The sequence below is a fragment of the Myodes glareolus genome, chromosome 12, assembly GCF_982192425.1.
Source record: "Myodes glareolus chromosome 12, mMyoGla1.1, whole genome shotgun sequence".
Lineage (NCBI taxonomy): Eukaryota > Metazoa > Chordata > Mammalia > Rodentia > Cricetidae > Myodes > Myodes glareolus.
The window spans coordinates 76,788,595-76,815,982 of record NC_142037.1 but is presented as its reverse complement, the minus strand read 5'-3'; the positions used below and the strand labels follow the sequence as shown (position 1 = coordinate 76,815,982).

The 27,388-nt window shown below is 37.3% G+C and overlaps 1 protein-coding gene across 2 annotated transcripts in view; it reads right to left on the bottom strand.

The window, feature by feature from the left end:
* The window catches only part of Gpc5 (glypican 5), a 1,239,739-nt gene that overhangs the window by 984,910 nt on the left and 227,441 nt on the right, over positions 1–27,388 (bottom strand). For both annotated transcript variants that reach the window (XM_085698195.2, XM_085698197.2), the window contains exon 3: positions 8,871–9,565. In XM_085698195.2, the coding sequence (XP_085554321.2) occupies positions 8,871–9,565 (695 nt within the window). The remainder of the gene's footprint in view (positions 1–8,870; positions 9,566–27,388) is intronic.

Genomic DNA, 27,388 nt, shown 5'->3' with positions numbered 1-27,388 from the left:
TACTTCCATTGCTGTATTTATTTCCATGTTTTATCTTAATTTATTATTAAGCACATTTTATGACTATTTGGCAAATTATGAGCAGTATTTGTGGACTGTATTATTTACATTTATAAATTATGCATCTTCAGTATTTTTCTTATTTTAATCTTTGCCCTCTCTTTATCCTCTGGTAACACTCTATCCAATTCTCAATTGACACAGAAGCTTTCAACAGAGTTCATAAGAATGCCACAAGAATGCCAATTTAGAACATCAGTCAATAATGCAGACAGTTGCCATGGCCTGGAACCAGAGCAATGGACCAGAGCATAGGACGCTTTTTCTTTTAAATGATATAGAAGAACCCTTAGTAAGTAACATGGGTCATAAAATGAAACATTACACAGAGAACACAAAAATTTTTAAATAAAAAATTAGTATTTTCAGCCATTTTGTATCTTAACAATGTTGTTTGTGATGTCTTATATAAGAAACTAGTCCCCACCATCTAAATATTTGAACACAAAAAACTTTCCCAGTTTCTCTTCTCCTTCTTCTGCTTGGACATGATAGAAATTCTATTTTATATGTATAAATTTATTTCCCTATTGGCATACTACAATTGTAACCTATGAGGTGCTGAGTTTCAGTCACATCTCTGTGATATATTATTTAATGTATAAGTTAAAAAACTAGAGATCAATTCTCAAAACTTCCTTCAAAAATTATCATTGCTGACTTGTACTGTTTCAGAGTTTTCAGACCACTAACACAGACCTTTGAAGTTTCAGCACAGGTTGGTGGCAGGAATACAAAAGGTTTACATTCATTCACTTTGTACAGGGGAAACTGAAGAGATGACAGGCACTGTACCTGAATTTAGACTCCACAATGACACCGGGATAGTGACAGCACAGTTTGTTTCTAGAGGATCCATCATGTTGCCAACACTACTCAGTGTAAGTTATCAACCCCAAAGACCCCCTCTTACTTACTGTGAACCTTCAAACTCAAACCAACATCTACTGGATTAGCCTTAAAACAGTGTGTTTGAATTTTGTGATAAGTAATTTTTACTGGAAAACTGTGGAACTTTTGAACCAGAATCTATAATGTTCTAATGATAATAAGTCTTTGAACAAAACACAGGATCATCATACTTGGATATGTCAGAGAATATTCTGTAATTTAATGAAAATAAACAAATGATATTGAAGTTAATTGGGAAGGATATAAGTGATTATTTTGCCTGCTGTGTTTAAAATGAAATTGAACCATGCTGTCAAGGAAGATGGTGTCTGAGAAGAAAGTGAAGATTGGCCCTCAAATACTAGAAAAGGAAGGTGGTCATGACTTCCTTTTGTCTTTAAGCTTTATATTCCGATGTATCATAGATGTCAGTTAACATATACATAGAACTTCATAACGTGTGTCACTACTCACAAACATGGAAGACGACTTTTCTGGATTTTGACAGCTATACAGACCTGAGAGTATTCGTAAGAACTTTAATTATATTTCTTTTCTTAGGAAATCAGACAAAAGTAAAATCTCATGACACTCATTACTGATTTTAAAGAAATTTATGTCACATTGTTCTTCAGAAAGACTAATTTAAAAATTAACCACACGAGTTCAATTTCCTCTGTAATATATATTCAAAAATTATTCAAGCTCACTGATGTCTTTTTAAAGAATTTAAAATTTTACAACTGAGGAACTTGAGTATTGATTGGCCTTCACTGTCAATCATCTCAGCCTTTAGAAAGTTACCAAATGGTCAAAATAAAAGTTTAATGTGGAGCTGTTGGTCTCATAACCCCAGTATTGCATAGAAAGATCAGAAGTTCAAGGTTATCCTTGGCTACATATTGAGTTCAGGACTATCCAGGACTATATAAGACCTTATCTTAAAGGGTACCAAGAAAAATATCAAATTGAATCCACTCATTCGCATCACCCTTCAGATTCATATGCAGATGAGAAATCTTCCCTAAGTGAGGAACATGTGTACAATCAGGCACGTGAAGAAAATCCATCACCAGAGAGTAAAAACATACTAGAACAGTGGTTCTCAACCTGCAGGTTGCAATCCTTTTTGGAGGTCAGATGACCTTTTCACAGAGGTTGCCTAAGACCATAAGAAAACACAGATGTTTACATTATCATTCATAATAGTAGCAAAATTACAGTTATGAAGTAGCAACAAAAATAATTCTATGGATGGGGGTCACCACAACATAAGGAACTGTAGAAGAGGGTCACAAAATTTGAAAGGTTGAGAACCATTGTTCTAGAAGGACCTCTAAGCTGTAACATTTCTTGAACAGAAAATCAGTGGGGGTTATTACTCTTAGACTTGCCTTAAATTTTTGCTCTGTGTTAGAGAAGAATACAATAACCCTGCCATTGAAACTAAAAACTACTAATTATGACCTCATGCTCAATGCAGGTACTGCTGAGGAACACATTCTCCAGCATCACTGGATGTCCATCTGTCAGTGGTTGAACCCTTTCTAAATACTATTTATGGAACTATGAGCAGTATTGTGTGAGCTTTTTGTAAGTTGGAACTTTCCTGTTCCTCTTTATTGGAGAAGAATTCTCTGTTACTGCTCAATCCACTTGGAATGCTTCTCTCTTAAGCTGTTCCTTGCCATGTAAGCCTAGACTTCTGCTCTACAACAGTTACTGGTTTAATTTTCATGTCTCATTTCTCTTCTGCCCAGGTACTGTGCAATACTACAGAAAATTGAAGCCCTATGTAAGACACAGACCCAGTATCAACCATCCATAGAAGCTGAACAAAAGGTAAACAAAGGTAAAAATTATATCCTCCACATAGTATGAATGAATTTCAGAGCCGTCAGGTAGCTGATACAGAACTTCTGGTCACCACCTTCTACTCCATGGCAGCAAAGTACAGCATGTACATGAGTGAAAGTTCTTCTTGTCAACAGTGTCTTTGCAGCTTGTATGTTTTACATTATTCTTGAAGAGTACATACATGACATTACAAACTTAGGATCGTCAGAGGTCAACTTTAAGTAGCTCTTTCTCTCCTTCTAACATGTGAGTTATGAGGATGGAACTCAAGGAATCTTGCTTAGAGTCGACTGCTTTTACCAATTGAGTCATTTAACTGCCCTTGTCAATTTTTTTATATATTCTAGCAATACATATAGCAACTCCAGAATTCTGTTTCTTCTGAGCTCCCTCTGTGAGAACTATGTAAATTCTTATGTGTCATGTTCAAAATGGTACACTACATAGCCAAATAAACTACAAAATGAAAGACATGTTTAAACTCTCTTTAATGACTCTATAAACCAAATCTTGGAATCGTCATGAGTTATCTTAAAAATAAGGATACCTATGTTTTACCCTTAGGTCTTTCCCCTGTAGTCTTTGACCTTTTAAGAAGGAACATTTTAACATCCTTCTATAACATGTGATGCTTTACTTTCCTGTATGCCCATGCATTTAGTCTTCTAAGGAGAGGTGGTTATTCGGATTTTGTGGTTCAAATAAATATAAATGAGAATCTCAGTTGTTTTATTTGAAAACTAATCCACAGTCGGTTATTGACTATGCTACACCCCAAACATGTGCTTATCTGCCTTTTTGCTCCCACCACTTAGAAACCCACCATCCTCCACCACATCAACTGCTCCTGAGCAAACACTGGGATGGGTATCAAGCTAAGTGCCATGTTTGCATTTAGATAACTAATTTAAAGTATCTGCATTCTGTTTTATTTAAGCGATCATGGGTATCAACTGTTTTCTAGTTTGCTCTTTCTTTCTTTATTCTTTGCACCAGCTTACGCAGCCTCATGGACAACAAGATTATAAAAAAATGAGTACCACATACTAGAGGAAGAGGAGCAGATATTCTTATTAATCCAAGTTACCATTTCAATGTTTACTTTCAATTTTTATACAAGAATGTGGTTGACATACTTATGAGTATAAGATGTTACTGTCCTTTTACAGAACTAGGTAAATTTTAGTGTATATAGGAAGAATGAGATAATTGTTCTCTTACCAGCTAATTAAGTTACATGGGTTTGCACAATCAATCTTAACTGCAATTTTGAAATGATTTATAATTCAAAAGTGAATCATATACTGATTCTAATGTAATGTGGATGCAACCAGACAAATCACTAGTTATACTGCACAGCACAGATAACTTGACAAAAACTCTGCATGGCTTAAACACCTTGTAGCAAACACTAAGCACAAGTGCTCATCTTAGGCTTCCTGACGCTCTAGATACGGGGCTGTGATTGCCACATTTAACCTGAGAGCAAACTAAATTAAAAAGGAAATGTTCTGTCTACTGCTAGACAAGTGTTTCTCAACTTGTTGATTGCTATCTGTTTGGGGTTCAAACAACCTTCTGACAGAGATTGCATATCAGATATCCTGTATATCCAATATTTACATTTCTATTCATAACAGTAGCAAAATTACAGTTATGAAGTAGCAACTGAAATAATTTTATGGTTGGGGCATCACCAAAACATGAAGAACTGTATTTTAAAGGTTGAAACCTACCTGTAATAGAAGATGGTGCAGGCAGGTGCATGATTCAGCTTCACACAACTGCCTGTGTTTTTAATCCCAGTCTTTCTGGCTCTGTTTCTAGTTTATTAAGTTAAATTCTGAGCTAAACTACAGGGAAAAAAAACTATAGAATTTAAAGAACAGTCTTTCTAAACAAGCTTCTCTTGCTGGCAGGTGTGTGTGTGTGCGTGTGTGTGTGTGTGTGTGTGCAATGCTTACGATTTTGTCAATAAATTAAGGATTTATTTTTATTTCAGGCTGAAATCCCTTCAACAGAGCATGATACATCAGCTCCTCTATGGATTCCTTTAAGCGGAAATGCATATTTATTGAGGAATACACGGAGAAGTGCTTGAGTTCACAGATTGCTTTGGGAACGTGAAAGAGCCATTATTTGCTACTCTCTAACAATTTATTTTGAATTTGTTGAAATCATTGATATGTGAACTGGTTATCAAAACTTGATAAACAGTTTATAAATCACTTTGGAGCTGGCACAAATAAATATTAATGAGTCCATTTACAAGGAACTTAAAGTCAGTTTCTTCTTCTTCTTCTTCTTTCCAAATAAGTGAAAATAAGGATCTCCATTGCTTTATTTGAAAAGTAATCCACAGTTTGTTAGTAATAATTATGTTCCTTAAAATACGTATCAGACCATTTTATTTTCTCTGAAATCAGACTTCTTTTTGGTTCCTGAAACAGGAATCTCCTGTAAGTCCCTATTGTTGCCAACACCACATACCTCGTTGTAGGATGTAGAGGAAGCTAATGATTAGCTGAAACTTCCTCCCTGTTGGTTTGCTTTCAGATGACAGAAAATACCGTATGGACTACAATAGTAAAATGGTTAGCAATGGCTTTATGTATGTAAGAACTATATAAACAAAAACCAACCTGCCAAAAAAGTTGTACCCACATTTGCAGTAGTGGTACAACTGCTGGGTAGGGGGGTAATCAACAGCCTTATGATTTAATTTGAAGCCCAGTCAATACAAGTGTGTCCATACCTGACACTGTCCGTGTAGTTAACAACAGCCCATGTCTGGGGAGTTAGAAACTCAAGAGGGAAGTTATCACTGCTGTTTAAATAAGACACAGCATCAAAGGGCCTCTTATATACCTATGTTTATAACACACACAAACATACACATAACAAAACAACAATAAACTTGCTCACCACTTTAATCACAGAGGTCCATTTTTTCAGTGAATGGCAAGCAATGCAAGACCCTGAAAATAAGTGACAGTCCAGCCGCAACCCTACAGCACATTTATACATTTACGTAGCATAAATAAAACAGCGCCACCTCTAATATCCAAGGAGCACTGTGGAAGAGAAGACAGGATATATCTAAGAGTCAGGGGATTAGAGGAGGAACTGTGAAATCCTGTCCTCGAGCACCAACACAGCTGTTCCAACCATGAGCGTAGAGCCATGATTACCTTCCTGAAGCCAGTACAACACTGACTTTGTCAATAGTCAATCATGGAAGGGAGAGAGGCACACAGAACCCTACATTTTATGACTGAACCATTGGCTACTGATAGATTCTGGGACAAAGGAAGTCATCGTCTATTGAAGTTCCAACAAATAGCTCCAAGCCCATGGTCATACCAGCGGCCCTGGGAAACTCAGTGATTCATAAAACAAAGGAATAGACATGAATGTGGGAAAGATTTCTAGGAAGGAGGAGCAGGCAGAATAGGAGAGAGATGAGTGAGGGCAGCGGTAAGAACGCTCAGGATTCCTTATTGTGTGAAACTGTCAAAAGGCAAATCTAATTACTAAACAGATTAAAGAGAATGAAAGAGAGAGACATAGAGGGGTGTAATTGTGGACAAGGCAAATCCTACAAGCCGCAGTGCTGTGAGTTCATAACTTCAGTGTCCTTTGTAACTCTTGGCCCGGTTCTTCGACTTGCCTACACTTCTCATCATCTTTTCTGTAATGTTCCCTGAGAATTTCATGGTATGAAAGCTTTCTTTAAAATGGATTCTTAGAACACAAACCTGATACTAATAATTTGAAATAGAGTTGAGTTTGCTTTCAGATGACAGAAGATACCATGTGGACTACAGTAGTAAAATAGTTAGCAATGGTTTTACGCATGTGAGAATTATATAACAAAAACCACCTGCCCAAAAAAGTTGTACCCACATTTGCAATAGTGGTACAACTGCTAAGTTTAACCAGTTTAACCGAGGATTGACCAGGGCTGACCTTGGAATAGGGAAAGAAAATAGCAGGTAGCCACAAATCCAGCTCCAGTGACTGACCAATGTTATCCCACTTAATCCACCCCTACCGTCCTTGCCGTACAAGCCACATTCAGATAGAGCACTGTGAACAGTTTGCCTAGGCTGTGGGTAGACACTGCTAGGTTTAAAATCATGCCTGTGTGTCCACTGAAGTTCTATGTTATTTCAGCCTTTGAAAGAGGAGAAATAGATAAATTTAAAGGTGATGGATCTTTAAAATACAAAAAGGTACTGTGGTTCTCAAAAATGCATAGCACAGGGGACCTGAAACATCAATTCTCTTACATACATCGGAAATCCCTGGCCCAAAGTTTTAACCAGCATACCACAAACCAAAATTAAACTCTGAGGCCTGGAGGGATGACTCAGAGGTGAAAAGCACTTGTTTCTCTTGGAGAACTGGGCTCTCATCTAGGACCCACATGGCAGGCTCACTACATCTATTATGTCCAGGGACCTCTTCTGACTTCTGTGGACATCAGTCACACTCATACTACATAGATACATGTGCAGGCAAATGCTCAGATACATAAAAATAATAAAACAGAAGGGGGAAGGAAGGAAGGGGAGCAGAGGAAAATATATAACTCAATAAAATCAGTAAAAAAATTAAAACAGAAAGAAAAAACTGAAAACACTAATTATAGAGTTGATCTCAGATTATAGTACATATATTTCCTCTGGACACATTCGTCATCATAATATAGATATTATATTTACTGTTTAAATTTTGAAACTATTAATTTTTTGGTGCGATAAGTTCTTTTAGAAGTCTATGCTGTAGTTGATTGACATAAATTGAGGAGAAAAGACCAAGAAATGAGATTTATTTATATCAAATTGAGAAAAGATAAAGAGCGAAGGCATTAGAAGGTGAATACGGAAAAGACACAGTGATTGTTACATGAAAATGTTATAATGAAACCTATTATTTTGAACACTAGTTGTAAAATGGCAAAATAAAAAATCTGGGGGTTGAAATCCAGTGAATGCCACACGCTTACATCGCAGCCACCAGAGGGCGCTATTTCTAGTTTACTAAAGGCCCCGGAGCAGCTCACAAAGGCAAAAGAACTGGAAGGTAGTAGTAAAACCCAAACATTTTCAAGTCCACCTTCTACCAGAAATGAAGAGTTGACATACAGACCTCGTGATGAGAATATTTGTTAAGTCAGTAAATCAATGTCACTGCAGGAAGATGGATTGTCTTGGTACTAGAGAGTATTCGTTTTATTTCAGGAGAAACATTCCCAGCACATCCCACTTCACTCTATGAAACATGAGCAGCTTTACCGAAGGAGCCTGAGAATATTTTTAAAGAGCTCCGCAGGAAGCTGGAGAGAGAGAAAACTCTAGCACCCCTTACTTGATGGTTTTGTCGCGAAAGATTCTTATTTTGCTAGAAATCAAACAAGAGAGGGCCCAGCTCAGGTTTTCACTAGCTGTCACTCCGCCACTTTGTCAAAATCCTAAGAAACGCTTCTGCTCACCGAGGTATCAAGCCTTAACTTCACGGATGCAGAAGCAGTGTTTTCCCATTCTAAAGCTAGGAAGTTAGAAACCTCTTATCAACAGCAGTCCGACGACGGCAGCCTGTCTTTTTACATACAGGTGCTCGACAGACAGTTTGCATAAATAATGCCTTCTCAAAACGGGATGCTGCGGGAGACATCTGCAGGGCTGTCTTCTTAGCAAGGAGGGGATTAAGGACCAGAGACTTAAACTCTCACCTCCTTTCACGTTGCTAGTTAATTTTGCATTCTAACTCAAATCGATGTTGTTCCTGATTTAAGCTTGATCTCTCCCAGGATCACTGAACCATTCGAAAAACTGTCTACTTTAGTGGGTAAAATATTGTTTTTGCTGTTCGAAGTTTTGGCATAAATAGATAGAATGTCTATCCACTCATCTTGCAACTATTTCTTAGAGAACAGATTCATTATGCTGATAAGAATGTGAAGAATATGAAAATGAAATGTCACAAAATTTGGGGTGCAACCTGCCTAGTCTTTGCATTCCAGGAAATGAGGTGGGAGGCACAGAGAGGCAGCTCACCTGGTCCAGTAGCTTCTGTCCGCTGAGTTGCGCCTGCAGCACAGCATCATTCACAAACAGGTGGAAGTTCAGGAGCACGTGCTCAACGTCGTAGGTCCCATGCATGGCATCTGAGAGTTCTTCCAAGGACCGGATGTAAGCATGCCAGTGTGGATTGAGCTCTGTCATGTGGGCCAGGCAGCCCCTGACGACATTGAGGCAGTACCCCATACAGGGCTTACTGAGCATGAGACTCTGGCAGTGCGGGCAATACTGCATCCTCAGGAGGGCTCGGCTGCATTCCTTGGAGAAGTGCATATGGTCCGTGGTGTTAATGACTTCGATGCCCAGATTAAGCGCCTGTAGAAATGTGCGGCTGGGCAACAAGGACCTCCCCATCTGGCCCATGACTCTTCTGGGGATATTGCCAAACGGACTAACATTCTGGCGGGCCATTCGGATGCATTCTGAGTATTGGGGAGAACTGTCAGTCACACCAGGGTTTATGAGATGGTTGTAGACCAGAGGGAAAAGATTGTCAAAAAATCTATTTACAAATTCTTCAGGATTAACATCTGCGCCAAATAAATAGAGCCCTACATCAGTGAAAAACTCCTGAATGGAAGCGGCAGCCTCCAAGGCCATGTTCCTGTAGGTGTTGCAGAAAAGGATGCTGGTGTAATTCTCTGCTTGCCGGATGAGGGTTTCCAGGGTCTCTGTAACACAGTGAAGGTAAAGCAAAAGACTTAGTACTCATATCAAGACATCTGTCCATCTGCCACATGTAACAAATGAACATAAGACATCATAATTAGTCCAAGATAAACTCTGATGCACAGTCTGCCAAACTGATTTTTCCAAGGAGAGTGGCCACATGATATTGCCAATAGACACAACACAAACATTTTCTAGAAATGCATTTCCTACTGTCTAAGCCAGCTAAACAGTGCAGAAACCAAAGGTAAGTTATACAGAGAGGTAGTGTCTGACTAATTTTATTACATAGCTATTCATAACCTACTGATCAGAAGTTTATTTTCTTTTATATCCAAGTCAATACTTATAAACGTGACAACATTTAATACTTATTTCCGGTTTCTGTATTCTCATATTTTTCCCATCTTACTTTTATTTTAAAAATGAAAGTTTGTAGGTTACATGTGACTTACACCTAAAGCAGGTAGACACCAAAAGAACAGCCTGATAGTCCATAGATCTTTTAATATTTTCAAACTTAAACATAGTTAAAATATGCCACTACCATACTTCATGTATATTGTCATGTCTTGTTAAGCAGTGAGACAGTAGTTTGGAACCTTCTTATCTATTATACTTTGTTGTTGTTCATTTTTTCTTTAAAAGGCTGTCTTTAGGATATTTTATTTGTTACCTAAGTAGCTGATGCTCTAGAACTAGCTAAGAAAATCTAATATGTCCACAAAGAAAGGGAGAATAATCTAAAAGGAAGGGATTGGAGTAGTCATTGAGATCAAACAAAATTCCAAACCCTGACTATTAGACAGCAGTGAACCGCCACGACTATCCTAGTGATTACATCTTATAATTAGACTAATTAATGACACTTGACTATATCGATATATAATTAATTATAAAGTATATCCAATAAAATTATCTCCCATAGCAACAACCTCATAGTTATTTTTAATTAGGTTGTAAAAGGCCACCGTCATAATTCAGTAATCAAATCACTGCTTGAGTATTCTATAAAATAGATGGAGAAAAATTAAAAAGGAAATCACGAAAAACAAATAGACAAGGAGTGACTGGGAAAGCAGAACCGTGACTGCGCAGTAGTGTCTTCTAGAGAAAAGAAGAATACAATGAAGTGTATTCTGAATTTCTCTGAGACTGGCTGACATTGCATTCCGGACCTCAGTGTGAAATATCAGGGTATGTCTGCCCTGCAATCAAAGATAACTGCTTTGAAAGAGCACTGCCCCTCTGTGTTTCCTCAGTCAGATGCCGACAAGCTTTAGATTGCTAATGAGGCTCTACTATTCATATTCAGATATCAAATATATTCTAGCAACTCGGTGATGAGAGAGAATGAAAGTGGGTTGGGAGGAACCATTAATACCCGGTTCCACAACTGACCAAATCACTGGTCTATGTGAAGGCAAATGCAGGCTGTAAGACCACTTCAGGGATCTGTCTTAGTCCAGCAACCTCTGTTTATCATGCAGCTCAAGTGATTCCCACATGGCCAGACACTGCAATGGCCAATAAGGATAGCATGTGCTCTCTGCTCTTAGAAAGAGTCGGCAAGTGTCCCAGGAAGACAGTCCACCTCTCCAGCTGCATCTCAACCAGGATGCAGCTTTCCCGGAGCCACGGAATGACTGTGACAGCCACACTGAACTTGCGGCTTGAACAAGAAAAAAAGCATCTAAGTTTCTCCCTTGCTCGATAGCATTGGCCCTCTTTATTCATTTGCTTGTGTGTGGAAAATAATTATGATATAAGTCGCAAACAGTTATATATACCATTAGTATATAAACACCAATGATTACAAGTTAATAGATTTTTTAAAATAAATGAGACTAGATAAAAAGACACCCCAATTTCACATGTATTCCAATATACTTTTCACACATAAGTTTTAAGGTAAGCTATGAATGTATTCAGGTAACTGACACCAGCCATAGGACTCTCAGTTGAATGGCATTTGAACACTGTTAATCCTGGCAATACAAATGTCCTGTTCTTTTTCTGACAACTCTAAATGATGCTCAGGTGTGTGACTGTTTTTAGTAGCCAGAAGTAAAAATATATGAACTGTTTATTTACAAATGCTAACATCATCCATTTATAGCTAGTGACCTAAGACTATATAAAATTTACTGGTGGATATGTATAACTATATATTTTGCACAATAACTTACTTTATGAAAACAACATTAAAGAGAACGTATTTATTAGAGCATAATGATAAATGTATACATCGAAATATTATTTTTTCACTGGATTCACTCTGTACTATTGACAACAAACTAACTTTAAACTAACTTTGAGTGTGCAATTAAAAAATAAATCTATCAACAAAGCACACAATCCTGATTGCATTTTATGTTAGCCTGGGTTCCGTTTGACCTGATTATTATTTTCTAAATGTCTAAACAAAATGGAATTTTGAAGTTGTTTTTGAGTTAGTTTGTCACCCTGTTACTAATGCACCACAACATAGGGACTTATTTTGATTGGCTTGTGTTACGTCCAGTATTTAAAGCCATTGGGATAAACACACTCTGTGACTGTAGCAAAGTCTCCGAACAGTTTAAACTATAAAAATATACTTAAAAATGAAAAACCTCAGCTGACTATGCTGGTACTTAAAAACACAGTAAACAAGGCCTCAGAGAGGAGGATCATGAGTTTGAAGTTGGTCTTTTCTAAATGCCAAGCACCAGGCCCTTTGGGTTAGACAGGAAATCCTGCCTCAAAACAAAACAGCTTAAAAACCCAACCCCTTCTATGATCTTTGTCTTTTTTTTTCTAGAGTTGGGTAAGCTTGAGATGAGGTTATAAAAATTAGTTCTGGATATTAACTTAAAATTTACAAAATTAAGATTTTTTTATTGATTTTTATTGAGCTTTACATTTTTCTCTGCTCCCCTCCCTGCCTCTCTCCTCCCCTCTTCAACCTTTCCCCAAGGTCCCTATCAACTGGTGTTAACACTTTCCTTTTAGAGTTGACATTGGTATTAGAAAGCCTTTTAACTTTAAAAGTAATTGACATGTAACAGACCACTTGCTGCTATGCAAAGGAATTTGTATCAGTGTGAACAGAAGGTGAGTTAGGTGCTGAATAATTTGTCTAGTGACTTCATTGTGAAGAATAAGGTTCATGTCACATTACAATACTTTATTTCATTTGAGAAATCTACATTGATGCAACGCAAGCCATATCTTTCCATCCTGGTACTATCCGTTGGAATGAACCATGAAAAAATAAATAAACATTAGCCCACATTTGCTTAAAGAGCTTAGACCTCTGAAATATTACTTAAAGACATGTTGCATTCTCTTATGTTACATTTGCTTAATTCTGAAGCTGTGTTACTGTGCCTAATTAAAACACATGATTGGTCTAATAAAGTGCTGATTGGCCAAAAGAAGGCAGGAGAGAGAAAAAGGTGAGACTTGCAGGCAAAGAGAATAAATAGAAGAATAAGAGACGAGGGAGAGAGTGGAGAAATGAAGGAAAGATGGAAAAAAATGGGATATAGAATAAAAAAAGAGTTAAAAACCCAGAGGCAAAATGTAGACTGGATAATTTTTTAAAGCTGGCTAGAAACAAGCCAAGTAGGCTGTGGCATTTAGAAGTCAGAATAAGAATAGGTAAATTTATTTGAGAGTTGGGTGGCAGGACCCCAAAGAGTGAAAAAAAAAAAAAAAAAAAACAACTACAACTCAGCGAACAAATTACCCCCAATCCTTCCTCTCTGTGTTTGCTGTTCAGTATTTCAGGGGGCATCTCCTTCCAGTGATATTGTGATGTAATCTGGTAAGCCACAGTCAGGTCTCGCTTCCTCGTTCATGTCAAGTGGTGAAAAGGAGCAAAGGTAGCAATCAAATTACAGTTTTCTTGAAAATATAATACCTCCTGGATTTATGAAAAAAATACACTTATCCAGACATAAAACCATTTGTGTGTAATCTCACAGAGATGTGTATTTGAATATCTGGAGTTCATGAGCACCTATATCAGTTATAGGCATTAGCATTCTGTGATAACTGCATGGTAAAACATAAGTAAAGAAACTTTACTTCAGGCTTCCCAGTCTCCATGCCCAACAAAAGTATTTTATCCTACATGCAAATAATTGCTGACATGTAAATTAAGAATTTAAATTCAAATTAAAGACTAAAAGTCAGGTGCTATTGAAAAAAAAACTAAATTTAATAAATTGAAAAGTCAATAAAGACTCCTATGCGAGTGACTTTTGGCAGCAAGAGAAATGTTATCTCCATGGGGCTTTTATTATTTCAATGATAAATTGACTCCATAGGTAACAATCATGAAACAAGAGTTTCAACACCATCTCGAGTAGGACATGAACAGGCAATTTCTGGGTCTAATTACATTTTACTTTCTTAAGTCTATAAGCAAGCTAAAAAAAAAAAAAACTATGAAGTGTTATTTCCATGGTAAGACTGCAGCTCTCCCCAGCTACAGCAAAGAGACATGGGAAGAAATAAAACCACATCAGCCATGGATAAGCATCTGAGGCTTAGCAGGTACATTTAGGGCAGAGAGGTATTTTCAGAGTGATTTTCTTTGCACACCAGAGTTTTCAAGTCACAGAATATGTAACTGAAACAAAACTTTCATGACTACTCAGCTACTACCAAGCTCCTGTGTGCCCAATGCTATGCATCCCATTCGTTACATTTTAGAGAGACAAACAGATGGATAGAATTTAAGAATAATTTCTCAATAGCTTTATCATGCATATATTAAAATAAATTTTAACTCTATCTCAATCTTTAGAAAATGCATTCCAATGATTTTAAATGTACCACATTTAATAATTCTTTTAAACTTCTGAAGACCACCAAAGGTACACTGTTGTGATATAAACTTGAAGAGGCCGACAGATGAGAGCCTGTTCTACCTTGACTGAAGGTTAGAATTTGGCTTATTTTTGCTCTTTCAATGTTGTTGACAACAGGTGTGGCTACAAACAATAGATCCTGACATAGGGTGGGGTTAATTAGTATTTTGAGTATAGAGGGTGGATCTGTTTCTCCTTGCTATTTCTGCTCCTTCAAAGGAGATTATTAGGAGGTTCCAGGGTGTAACCGCCTACGGGACACTTAGTCTTCTCGTTATATCATGTGAATGTAGTCTCTGGCCTCCCTCATCTCCTTTTGGAGGGAAGTATATAAGCATGTAGAAAAAACACGGGTGGATTCATCATTCAGCATTCAGTGAGTTGCCCTCCCAGCACTATCCTATGTCTCAGTATTTCTTTTGTATCTCTGTCTACCCTGCCTAACACTTCTAATCCACATGCCCCCACCCTGAAATGCACGAACTTTTCGATGCTGGACACTGACAAATGTCATCCCAACATGTGGCTTGGGACACAAACTCACATAATACCACAGCAAATACTTATTTCCCCAGCTTGGAAACGTTTCTGATGTATCTGTTCTTCCATTCTCATATTTCTTTAAGTTTTTCAGGAAAGTAGAATGTGTAATAAATGTTCTCTGGAATATTGATTTAATGACATTTAAATGCTCTGCATTATGATTTGTAATATAATTCTTCAGAAATTAGTCATCTGTATAAATAAACAGTGACTGGGATATTAATCTGCATCACTATGAATTAGCATAGTGGTCATTAATCTATGCTACTAAGACAAGCACAGCACGCAAAAATTCTTTTTCAACTTTTCTTCCTTTATTTCCCTCATTTTTTTTTAATTTGGTCATCACAGTGCATTACCCTTACTTCTTTTTTTTTTCAAAGTTTATTAAATTATAAAAGTTTCCATTTCCGCCCCTCCTCCCAACACTCTCCCACTCCCCCCACTCCCTCTTCTCCTCCCTCTCCATCCCTAAGAGCAGTCAGGGTTTCCTGCCCTGTGGGAAGTTCAAGTCCCTCCCCGCTCCCTCCAGGTCCAGGAAGGTGAGTATCCAAACAGACTGGATCCCAAAAATCCAGCATATGCAGAGGAAACAAGCCCCAGTGTCATTGTCAATGGCTTTTCAGAAAGACTCCGGGCCAGCCACATTCAGAGAATCTGGTTGGATCACGTGCTTGTTCAGTTCCAGTCCAACTGGCCTTGGTGAATTCTCATTAGATCAGTCCCCTTGTATCAGTGGGTGATCGCACCCCTCCTGGTCCTGATTTCCTTTTTCATTTTCTTCCTCCTTCTGCTCCTCATTTGGACCTTGGAGGGCTCAGTCCGGTGCTCCAATGTGGGTCTCCATCTGTATCGCCATCCATCGTCGGATGAAGGTTCCCTCTGGTCTTGCCTTCTTTGCTCACGTCCTCAGAAAACTTTCCCAATCTAAAGAACAATATTCCTATGAAGGTTCAAGAAGCATACAGAACACCGAATAGACTGGATCAAAAAAAAAAAAACATCCCCTCGCCATATAATAATCAAAACACAAAACATACAGATTAAAGAAAGAATATAAAGAGCTGCAAAGGAAAAAGGTAAAGTAACTTATAAAGGTAAACCTATCAGGCTTACACCAGACTTCTCTATAGAAACCATGAAAGCCTTACTTCTAACACAGTTCTGCATTCATTTATGTCCTGAAAGTTAATATAGATTCTAGTAAAAAAATTACTTAATAAAGCACTTATATAATAGTTAAAATCAGGGTCAAATGAACATCTCTCTTTCTCTCTCTCTCTCTCTCTCTCTGTGTGTGTGTGTGTGTGTGTGTATCTGTGTGTATACACAAACAACCACTTCACACATTTGTAAACAGAGGGGGTTTCTCTCCAGGTCTCCCAATCTTGGGTAATCACACAGAAACTTATATTAATTACTGTTTTGCCTATTAGCTCAGGCTTATTATTAACTAGCTCTTACAAACTTATTAACCTATTTCTATTATTTTATAGTTTCCCATGAGACTTGAGTCTTGTTATCTCATGTCTTGCTTCTCTGCTGTCTGCTGGCACCCCCCTGACTCTGCCTTCATTTTTCCTTTATCTTTTCTTGGGTTGCCTGCCTGACTCTATTCTGCCTGGTTATTGGCCAAATCATATTTTTTATTAACCAATGTTAATAAAACATATTCACACCATACAGAATGGCATCCAACATCGTCTGCCATTTTTTGTCTAATTAAAACAGAAGGATTTAACTTTAACATTGTAAAATTATGTATAACAAAACAGGTAACAAGCAATAATTATAGCTGTAATATTTAGTCTACTTTGTACTTGACAAAATAAATGAAAATACTCTATAATCTATCCTATCTTTGTAAATCTTAAGTTTTATTTATCATTTATCACAACTAAGGAAAACTACAATTATAAGTATCTAGTCTTCAGTTCCATCATAGTACCCAGAAGGATATAATACTACCTAAGTAACTAAGAAGTGAATTGTAAACAACTTCCGAAACTCTAGAAGTGATAGAGATATCTGGCTGGCTGGACAGTCATTCAACATTCTTTCGTAATGTTGGGGCATCCATCTGCAGCCAACAGGCCCAGAGTATCTGGCAGATTTCTCTGTGAAGCAAGAAATTTGAAACTGTCCCACCGATATTGGCAGTTTGTCAGACATTTTCCTCTGTGTCCTGTGTAATTTCTGGCAGACTCTTCCATGAAGCAGGAACCCTGAAAGACTGTCCCACCTTGTTTTGACAATTTCAGCAGTCATTTTCCTGTGGGTCCTGTATGTCCAGTTTATACAACATAGTGTCAATCAGTTCAGACAAAAGCAGCTTCTTGCCCAAATGGCTAGTCTTGTCACATTGAGAGCAAACTTCATAAGGAGTTGTCCATCATCTTCTTGAAGTAATTGGTGCCATCAGGTGATGCGGGAGAATTGTCTGTATTCTGTCAATCATATTTTAATAAAACGCTGACTGGCCAGGCAAGCAGTATAGGCGGGAAAACCAGACAGGAAGTAGAGGTGATGCAATGAGAACAGGAGAATTCTGGGAAGCAAGGAGGTTCCTCTGTCATTCCTGCACAGACCACTGAAGAGCAACATGTAAGCTGACAGCTGAAAAAGGTACCAAGCCTTATGGCTAACATAGATCAGAATAATGGGTTAAGATATGTCATAAGAACTAATAAGTAGCCTAACCTAATGGGCCAATCAGTTTATAACCTTATGGAGTCCTGTGTGTGATTTTCTTTGGGATTTGCCACCTGTGGGGTACCAGGTGGGACAGAAACCCCAACAAGCCGGCCCTCATACTACATATGGCTACTTACAAACTACTATATGTTTATAAATGCTGCTGAACTAATCCAAGATAGATATTTTGAAAATACCTTGACTTCAGAATTTGGTTCTAAGAATATGATGCTTTGGAAAGGAGGTCCTTCTTTTGTTTTCACAGAGGATGAGACCCTGTGGATTGCTTCTATCCCAATATGGTATGATAGACCATGTCCTCCTGAAAAGTTGCTGTGAACACCCTCAAGAAATTACTTCACTCAACTGCCAACTGAGATGAACCTGGCAGACAGGTTTTACCATGAAAGACCTGATTAACAGCACCCCTATACAGTAGGAAGAAGTTTGGAGAGAAATAACTACGTCCATATTCCCAAATATTGTTTATAAATGTTCTTTTACATTTAAAGGGGGATATGATATAGATATGAATAATTTCATTGGTATAGATTTTAAGGTCAATTTTGTTATATGTATATATATTTCTGATCTTGATTGAGGTATTGTGATTGTGTAGTTCATTTAAAAATGCAATGTATAATTAAAAATATAGGTTGTTAATGGATAATCATCGATAATAGTCAAGCTTGTAGTAATGTTAGTTTGATTTTCTAGATGTGCATAGATATATTTCAGAGAGACATTCATTCTTCATATCTTTCAAAGACTACAGAACATGGCATTTAATGTTTTAATAACTTAGTACAATAAGACACGTCTGCTCCTGGCAGCACCAATCTACTTCAAGAGGAAGATAGGCATCGAAGAGGCTCCTTATGGAGTTGGTTAGCCATTTGGGCAAGAAACTGCTCTTGCCTGGACTGTTGTATAAACTGGACACAAAGAACCCACAGAGAGAGGACTGCTGAACTTGCCTAAAGGTGAGATGATCTTTCGAGGTTCTTGATTCATGAAAGAGTCTGCGAGACATTCTGCAGTACACAGCAGATAGTGACTGAACTACCTTTGAAATTTCCTGCTTCATGGAAATGTCTCTGGATATTATGGGCCTGAAGGCCGAAGATGGGTGCCCCAACGATACAGAGGAACTTTGGGTGACTGTCCAGGCAGCGAGATGTCTCTGTCATTTCTAGAGTTTTGGAAGTTGCTTACTTCTTGTTTACTTAGGTAATATTATATCCTTCTGGAGTCTTTGATGGAGTTGAAGAATGGATAGTCATAGTTATAGCTTTCCGTTATTATGATAAAAATATTGTTATAAATATTGTGACTGTAATTCTTGTTTGATAACTGTTTTGTTATATGTAATTTTACTATGTTAAAATGAAAGCCTTTCTTTTTTGTTTAAACAGAAAAAGGGGAAATGATGGAGGAGGGTTATCTGTCTATTGTGTTATTTTCATTGGTCAATAAAGAGACTGCCTTGGCCCCTTGATAGGACAGAAAATTGGGTAGGCAGAGTAAACAGAACAGAATGCTGGGAAGAGGGCTATGAGGCAGATGCCATGGAGCCAACCACCAGGTTAGACATGCTGAATCTTTCCCGGTAAGCCACACCTCGTGGTGCTATACAGATTATTAGAAATGGATTAATCAAGATGTGAGAGTTAGCCAGTAACTAACTCTCTAGAGATAATGGGCCAGGCAGTATTTAAATGAATACAACTTATGTGTTATTATTTCTGGGGCTAAGCTAGCCGTGCGGGAGCTGGGCAGGATGAAAAGCAGGCCTGCCCGCAGCCCCTTACTACAATCAGGAGCAGATGTGTCTCACTGAGAAAAGTCTAAGCTCATAAAACTTTTTAAATAACATATTCTTTAGGTCTTTGAAGTGTTTGGAGATTACCTATCTATCTGAAATATATCTCTGCATATTTAAAAACCTAAGAAACATGACTGCAAGTTTGACTATTATAGATAACTATTAATTTGTATTTTAACTATACATTACATTTTAATGAGCTGCATAAACATAGTACCTTAAACAAGAGAAAAATGTAAAGTATACCAAAATTGACAAATATACAAAAAGTATATTAAACTTGCATCAATAAACTAAAATTCATACCAATATAAGATGATTATGAAGGGTAAAGATCATAGATGAGCAATGTGAAGCTACCAGAGAACTTTTTATAGAAGAGCAAAATGCCATGCTTTGTGTCTTAATGGATTACAGTAGTATGTGGCCGAAGTATAGACCACTAGAACCAAGGCAATGGGAAGATACAATCCTAATTAAATAGAAATCTGGGTGACACACATTTATATGCTGGACATATGTGTATATACGATCACATTAGTCATAGTGAAAAGTAGTTCAAAGCATTTGCTGCTGTTTTGAGGAGTATAAGAAAAAGAGATAAAGAAAAACATATTCTGGAACGTAGGCCTGAGCAGTTGGGTTCACATTGTTACTATTTACAGGCCAGACTATGGCACATCATGTTAAAGTTAGAAATTCAAGATTAAGATTGAAATGCCAGTCAGAAATGGAAATGTTTAGTGGTGTATATTGAAGGAAAACAAGAAAAGCTTGAATTGAGAAGTCGAAGCTGTTAGTACAAATTTGGGTAGTAGAGAGAGCAAAGTCATGGTACTAGATGAATTAAAAAATAGGCAAAAAATGAGATTAAGAAAAATATGAATTACTGGAAAGTAGAAAGAGAACAGAAGTCAATAAAGTAAAAAACAAAACAACAAAACTATAAAACAAACAAAAAAGGAACAAAAAAATTAGAGAGAGGAGAGTATCCCTGGAGTCAAGGGCAGGAAAGTTTTCTTCCATATCTCATGTCAAATGCCGCAAGTCAGCTGAGATGAGGAAAGTCAACTGTTGGCCACTGAGCTGACAAGGGGATGGCTCCTGTAAGAGCTTCCCCAGAATAATGAAACCAAGAAAGAGAGCAGTGTTGTTGGTTGTCTTATGTTTTGTTTTGTTTCTTTAGTTCTTTGACTCTTTGCTCTTTGAGGGGCTCACCATCCTGTTCCAAATAAATTTGTGTGGAGTCTTATTCTCGCAGTGTAATTGGGTGGCTGGCCCCTGATGACCTCCTCCTATTTTTGCTCCTTGATTTCTGATTTCTTCCTTTCAGATTTCTTCTTTTTATTCTCTCTACATGCTGGCTCTCCCTATCCATTCTCCTGCCTTGCTATTGGCTCTTTATTAGATCATCAAGTGTTGCAGACAAGCAAAGTAACACAGCTTCACAGAGTTAAACAAATGCAACATAAAAGAATAAAGCACAGCTTTGCATCATTAAACACATGTTCGACCGCATAAACAAGAATAACATATCTTAAAATAATGATCTACAACAGAGCATGAATTGAAGTCATGTACAGATGCTTCCAGAAAGAGCTTGCTGTGGAATCATAGAACCAAGAAAAACACTAAATGGGAATCCATAGTCAATGATTTTGTTTTTCTGAGAAGGGTCAGTATTCCTACATCTCTTCCATGGATAAACTGATGACTGAGTAATAGAGATGAGATCAAGATAGAAATCGTTTGAATAAGCTAAAAGAAGTAATCCTGCTGGACACTCGTGGGAAATCCAAACATTTGACATTTCTTAGGTGTGCAAGTTGCCAAGACTGACAGCAAAATAAGTAAATGGAAAGAGAATCCAGTGATGTGTTCAGCCATGGAACTGGTTCAAGAGGTTTCTGGAAGTCTTTCTTAGCAAATGAAATATATACTTCGTGAAAGCTAAGATTCTCCTATTTCCTCTAGCCTTTAAATTCAAAGCCAATGATCTTACTACATCCCGTAATCATGAAACATTTATTTCTTTCCTTAGCCAACATTTAAAAGCAGTAGTCTTGGAAATATACCATCTTCTTTAGAAATATAGCACCACTTTTAAAAATATTGTGTTTAGTATTGTGAGAATGTTTGTGCATAATGTGGGTGGGAGGCATGCCACATCGTGTGTGTGGAAATCAAAGAGCAATTTTAAATAGCTCGCTCTCTCCTTCCATCTTTACATAAGTTCTGGAGATCCTTCTTAGATCACCAGGCTTGTACACAGCTCCTTTACCCACTGAGGGATTGTGATGGTTTGAATGAGAATGACTATCATGAGCTCATATATTTAAACACTTAATCCATAGTTAGTAGACTTTTGGGGGAAGATTAAGAAGTGTGGTGTTATTGCAAAAGATGATTGCACTGGAGGCAGACTTTGAGGTCTCACTGACTCACACTATTCCCAGTATATTGCTCTCTTTGCCTCATGCTTGTAGATCAAGACACAAGCTCTCAGAGATTGCTCTGGCACTCTGCCTGTCTGCCTGGTGCCATGCTTCCCACCAGAATGATAATGGACTCAGCTGTTTGACACAACATGTCTTCAAGAGAGTCTTTCTTCAGTAAGTTGCCTTGGCCATGGTATCACATCATAGCATCAAAAAAGTATCTAAGACAGACCCCGTTTATAATATCAAATGACATGACCAATTGCTGACTTCTTCATCTACAAATACAGCTCAATATTTCTGCATTTTCTCTTTATCTCAGAACTCTTATTTAGAGCTTATTAAGAAGCCTGAAGTCCTTTTGTCCCAGTGAGATGTATTTATATGTACATATGTAGTCATACAAATATGCATGTATTTCCAGTTTCGTTTCTATTGTTATGGTAAACGCCCTGACCAAAAGCAACTTTGTGAAAGAAAGCAGCTTTGATGTTGCTGTCATTTGGTTTTGGGTTTTGTTGCTTTTGCTTTGGGTTGGTGGATTGTTTTTTCAAGATTTTGAATATTTTTTGTTTGAATATTGTTTTGAATATTGTGTGTGTGTTTGTTTGTTTGGAAATTAAAGCATGAATCCAAGAAGTTAGTCTTACCCCATCCACAGACAAGAACAGAGAGAAATGGATGTGACCACTGTAGGCTGCGTTGCCTAACAACTGAAACAATCCCCCACAGACATACCCAGAAGCTAATCTAATCTTTCCAGGGGAATCTATGTTGTGCCAAGTTGAGGGTAAAAGCTAACCAGTGTGTGTCTGTATATACATGTGACTTAAATATTTATTCAATCTAAAAAGGAAACAAAAAGTAAAATTGCATTAGAATTTTAAGTATAAGTAGGTATTTTTGAGTCTCTATCAGCATAATGAATGACTAATCAACTTAAGGGAGGAGGTAGAGAAAAAGTGGTAGAGTTGATGATGGCAGAAGCCTGGGTCAGAGACTGTTAACACTACCATGGAACAGAAAACAAAGAGCAGGTGGTAGCTATCAAAGGCCAGCTTTGTGAGACCTACATCTAACAGTCAGGCCAGTCCTCATAAAGGTTCAAACAATCCTGGGGAGGGGAACATGGCAAATTCAAATGCTCGTAAATAGATTATTTATTTTCTGAAGAAAACTGTCTACATGTACATTAAGAAAAAAGAAAACTTTAGTGAGAAAACTGTCATTGTTTTGCATCATTGTAAATTCCTATAATGCCTGGCTTAATGAGAGATAGTTGATGCAATCTCTAACAGTAGGTAGTATTGCTTAACAAATATGAAAAAGAAATTCAACATCACACAGATATTTAGCATTATTTAAGACTGTTGTTAACACTATCTTGCATTATATCAAAACAAGGATGTTAGATCTTTGTCCAAGGTTAATTGCAATATGTAATTCAAGGAATGGAATTTCTTTATTTTGTTAATTAAAATCCATTGCTTTTTGCATTATAAATTGTTCCATTATTCATGATAAAATCTGTCATGTACTGATATTTGAAAAATGTTAGTACACAAGTTATACAGACAACTCTAAGGCTGACAAAATTCGTCACATTATAAGTCTGAAAAAGTCATTCTCACGAGAAAAATGCATCTTTTATTTAAATTTTCAAGTTTATCTTAACTGCAAAAGTGGTCTTTATTGAGATATCCATTATGTTTGATATGCAGATAACAGATATGCTTTATGTATCTTTTGCATTTTATCAAGTCAGTAGTGAAAAATATGTTTGCAAGCCAGGTGTAGATTCAGCAAAATGAATAGTATTTCTTGGGTCATGGGGATAAAGTCAAATGAAATTGGATTTTTAAAACTCTCTGTGGTGGTTTGAAAGAAAATGACCCCCAAAGGGAATGGCATTATTAGGAGTTGTGGCTTTGTTGGAGTAAGCATGACTTTGTTAGAGAAAGTGCATCACTGTGGAGGTAGGCTTTGAGGTCTTAGGTATATGCTCAAGCCGCCTGTTGCTTGTGAGTCAAGATGTAAGAACTCTCAGCTCCTTCTCTAGCATTATGTCTGCCTGCATGCTGCCATGCTTCTCATGACAATACTGGACTAAAGCTCTAAAACATTAAGCTAATGCCAACTAAATGTTTTCCTTTGTAAGAGTTGCCATGGTCATGTGTCTCTTCATTACATCACACTTTGAGACTTTTCTCTGAGACTTGCCTCTTTACTTGAGATCTAATCACTTTCAAAGTCTGATGCAACAATTTGGACTCTTTCTCATTTGCCACCTACCTCTATTCAAAGCCTCTACACTTTTGAGGAAGCCTTATTTTCACATAAGTATTATCCTTTAACTTTGTTTTCCAACAATTATTTTGTCACCAGTAAATATCCTTTATAATTATTACCTTAAGTGTTCCACTTTTCATTCGGTCAACTTTTCCTCACCCGAGTACTAAAATGTATTTAAGTGCAGGTTTATTCTAGGACCATATCTAATCCTTATAAACCTGAGACTATCAAGAGAATTTCAAGTGCATTATGGGATCTTCAAAACATACCTGCAAGGACAGATGGATGCTAGGAAAGATGGCATTGTACAACACATGACAGTCTAAACTGAAAAGAAACTGGTGTGAACTAGATTGACATAGGCCTTCCTGCTACATAAAAACTCACCTCAGTCTTTCTTTTTACACTAACATTCAACAGATGTACAAAAGGACAGTTTCTGCCTAAACACTCCTAGTGTCTTCTCTTAATTACACTGTTTAATTTCCTTAGTCACTCCAGTGGGACAATGGTCTTCTACTATGTAAAGATTTGACGATTGCACTGGTTTAATAAAATGTTGATTGGCCAGTAGCCAGGCAAGAAGCATAGGCAGGGCCACAAGAATAAGAGAATTCTGGGAAGAGACAAGGCTCAGTCTGCAGTTGTCACTCAGCCACAGGGCATGCAAGATGAGAATGCCTCACTGATAAAAGGTAACAAGCTACATGTCAACACAGACAAGAATTATGAGTTAATGTACGATGTAAGAATTAGTGATAAGAAAGTCTGATCTAATATGCCAACCAGTTTATAATTAACATAAGCCTCTGTATATTTCTTTGGGACTTAATGTCTATGGGACTGGGTAGGACAGAAATCTTTGTCAACAATTACCATACTTATTTTAGATAATCATATGCATTATCACTCATATATACCATTTGAAGAATTATCATTAATTTATATGTGCTTCTTAGTGTTAGAAAAGTCTGCCGGTATTTTTCCCAAAAGCATTTTATTATTGTGCATCATAGTCTCTTATATCTTCCTTGTGGTCATGCCATGGTTATTGAAAAATTCCTTACAGGGTAATCTTAAAAACCACATCTGTCTATTCTGGTTAAGCTATAACATTAAGTGCATAACACAAGAAGCCATATGAAAGTCAAAGTCATATGAAAATTACTCTGAATGTACTGAACCTCAGTACTGATAAGTTCTACCAATCACATGCCTCGTGTACAGTAACTTTGGAAAGTACTCTAACTGCAATCTGAAATGGTGATTTTCAGAGTTCTTGACCATGACCCCACAGATTCACTAGGTCACATTGCCAAGAGTCCATTTGAGTGCTTTCTAACTTACAGGCCAGCAAATAGAGAAAGAAAGAATTGAAAGTATCCACTGCTGAGTTCCAGGCAGTTTAATAAATACACTGTGACTACCTGACAGGAGAAACTCCTGCAGAAGCCAGGCAATCTTTTAGACTATTACATTCTTTCCAAATAGCAGGAGGAAAAATTGCAATACTTTCTGATAACCGAAATGGGTTATAAAGCACAAAATCAATCAGACCAGGAGGAGTCCGTTTCACTACAGAATGCATTTCTGCTGTCATAACTATTACCACAAAGTACTCCGCCAGTAGCACAGTCAAAAGTATAAAGTACAGAGTGTTACAATTATGAGATTAGGGATAGGCTGGGGGAAATTCTTCTTCTTCTTCTTTTTTTCTTTTTGGTTTTTTGAGATGGGGTTTCTCTGTGTTGCTTCTTTCTAAATTCACGAGAAATCTAAATTTCATTTTATTTTTTAAATATTTTTAATGCATAGAGTTTGTGTATGTTTGTGTACATGTGCTTATGCATGTACATTCATGTGCAGTGGCCACATCTGGAAGTCAGAGGACTTAACTGAAGTCTTCTATTCTTTTTTTTGTGCTTTGTAAGCTCTGAAAAGCTAACTCATGGTGTTCAGACTTGGCAGCAGGTAGTCTTATCCACCGATGCTTCTCATCAGCCTGAGGTATAAAGTGAAAAATATACTTCAAAGATATTAGGTTTTTAACGGTGAATCAATCCCATACCAGTTATGTTTTAAGGGGTTATTTATTTTGGGGGGTAAAACTTACATACACCATAAACTGTCAGGAAGGGAGCCTAGTCGCTGGAGCAGGAGCCAGGACCAAGCGCCGGAACCAAGAGGGCCGAGCCGAGCTCTGTGGCTTTTTTTAAAAGAGAAATATACCAACAAGGGAACCTGACCCGGTACCAGAAGTTCCAATAGAGAGCATTTGAAGGAAGAGATGGGCAGACGCCAAGGCAAGACCTCGCCCAACAATCTGAAAAACAACATGAAAGCACAAGATCCCAATGACCCTACAATAGAAGGACTTGAACACTTTAACCCAGAAGAAGTGGAAAAAGGTGCCATTATGAAAGCAATAGAGTCCCTTAAACAGGATATGAATAACTCCCTTAAAGAATTGGATGAGAAATATAACAAAAAGTTTGAAGAAATGAGTATAGACATGGATGAGAAATATAACAAAAAGTTTGAAGAAATAAGTAAATCCATGAATGATACCCTGAGAAACCAAGAAAATACAATCAAACAGGTAAAGGAAACAGTTCAAGAATTGAAAACTGAAATGGAGGCAATGAAGAAAACACAAACCGAGAACCGGCTGGATATGGAAAACCTAGGTAAATGAACGGAGACTACAGAATCAAGCATAACCAATAGAATACAAGAGATAGAAGAACGAATCTCAGATTCTGAGGATACCATAGAGAAAATAAATGCTCTGGTCAAAGAAAATGGCAAATCCAACAAATTCTCTTCACAAAGCATTCAGGAAATCTGGGACACAATAAAAAGAGCAATTCTAGGAATAATAGGGATTGAAGAAGGAGAAGAACTGCAGATCAAAGGCCCAGAAAATATATTCAACAAAATTATAGAAGAAAACTTTCCCAATCTAAAGAACAATATTCCTATGAAGGTTCAAGAAGCATACAGAACACCGAATAGACTGGATCAGAAAAAAACATCCCCTCACCATATAATAATCAAAACACAAAACATACAGATTAAAGAAAGAATATTAAGAGCTGCAAAGGGAAAAGGTCAAGTAACTTATAAAGGTAAACCTATCAGGCTTACACCAGACTTCTCTATGGAAACCAT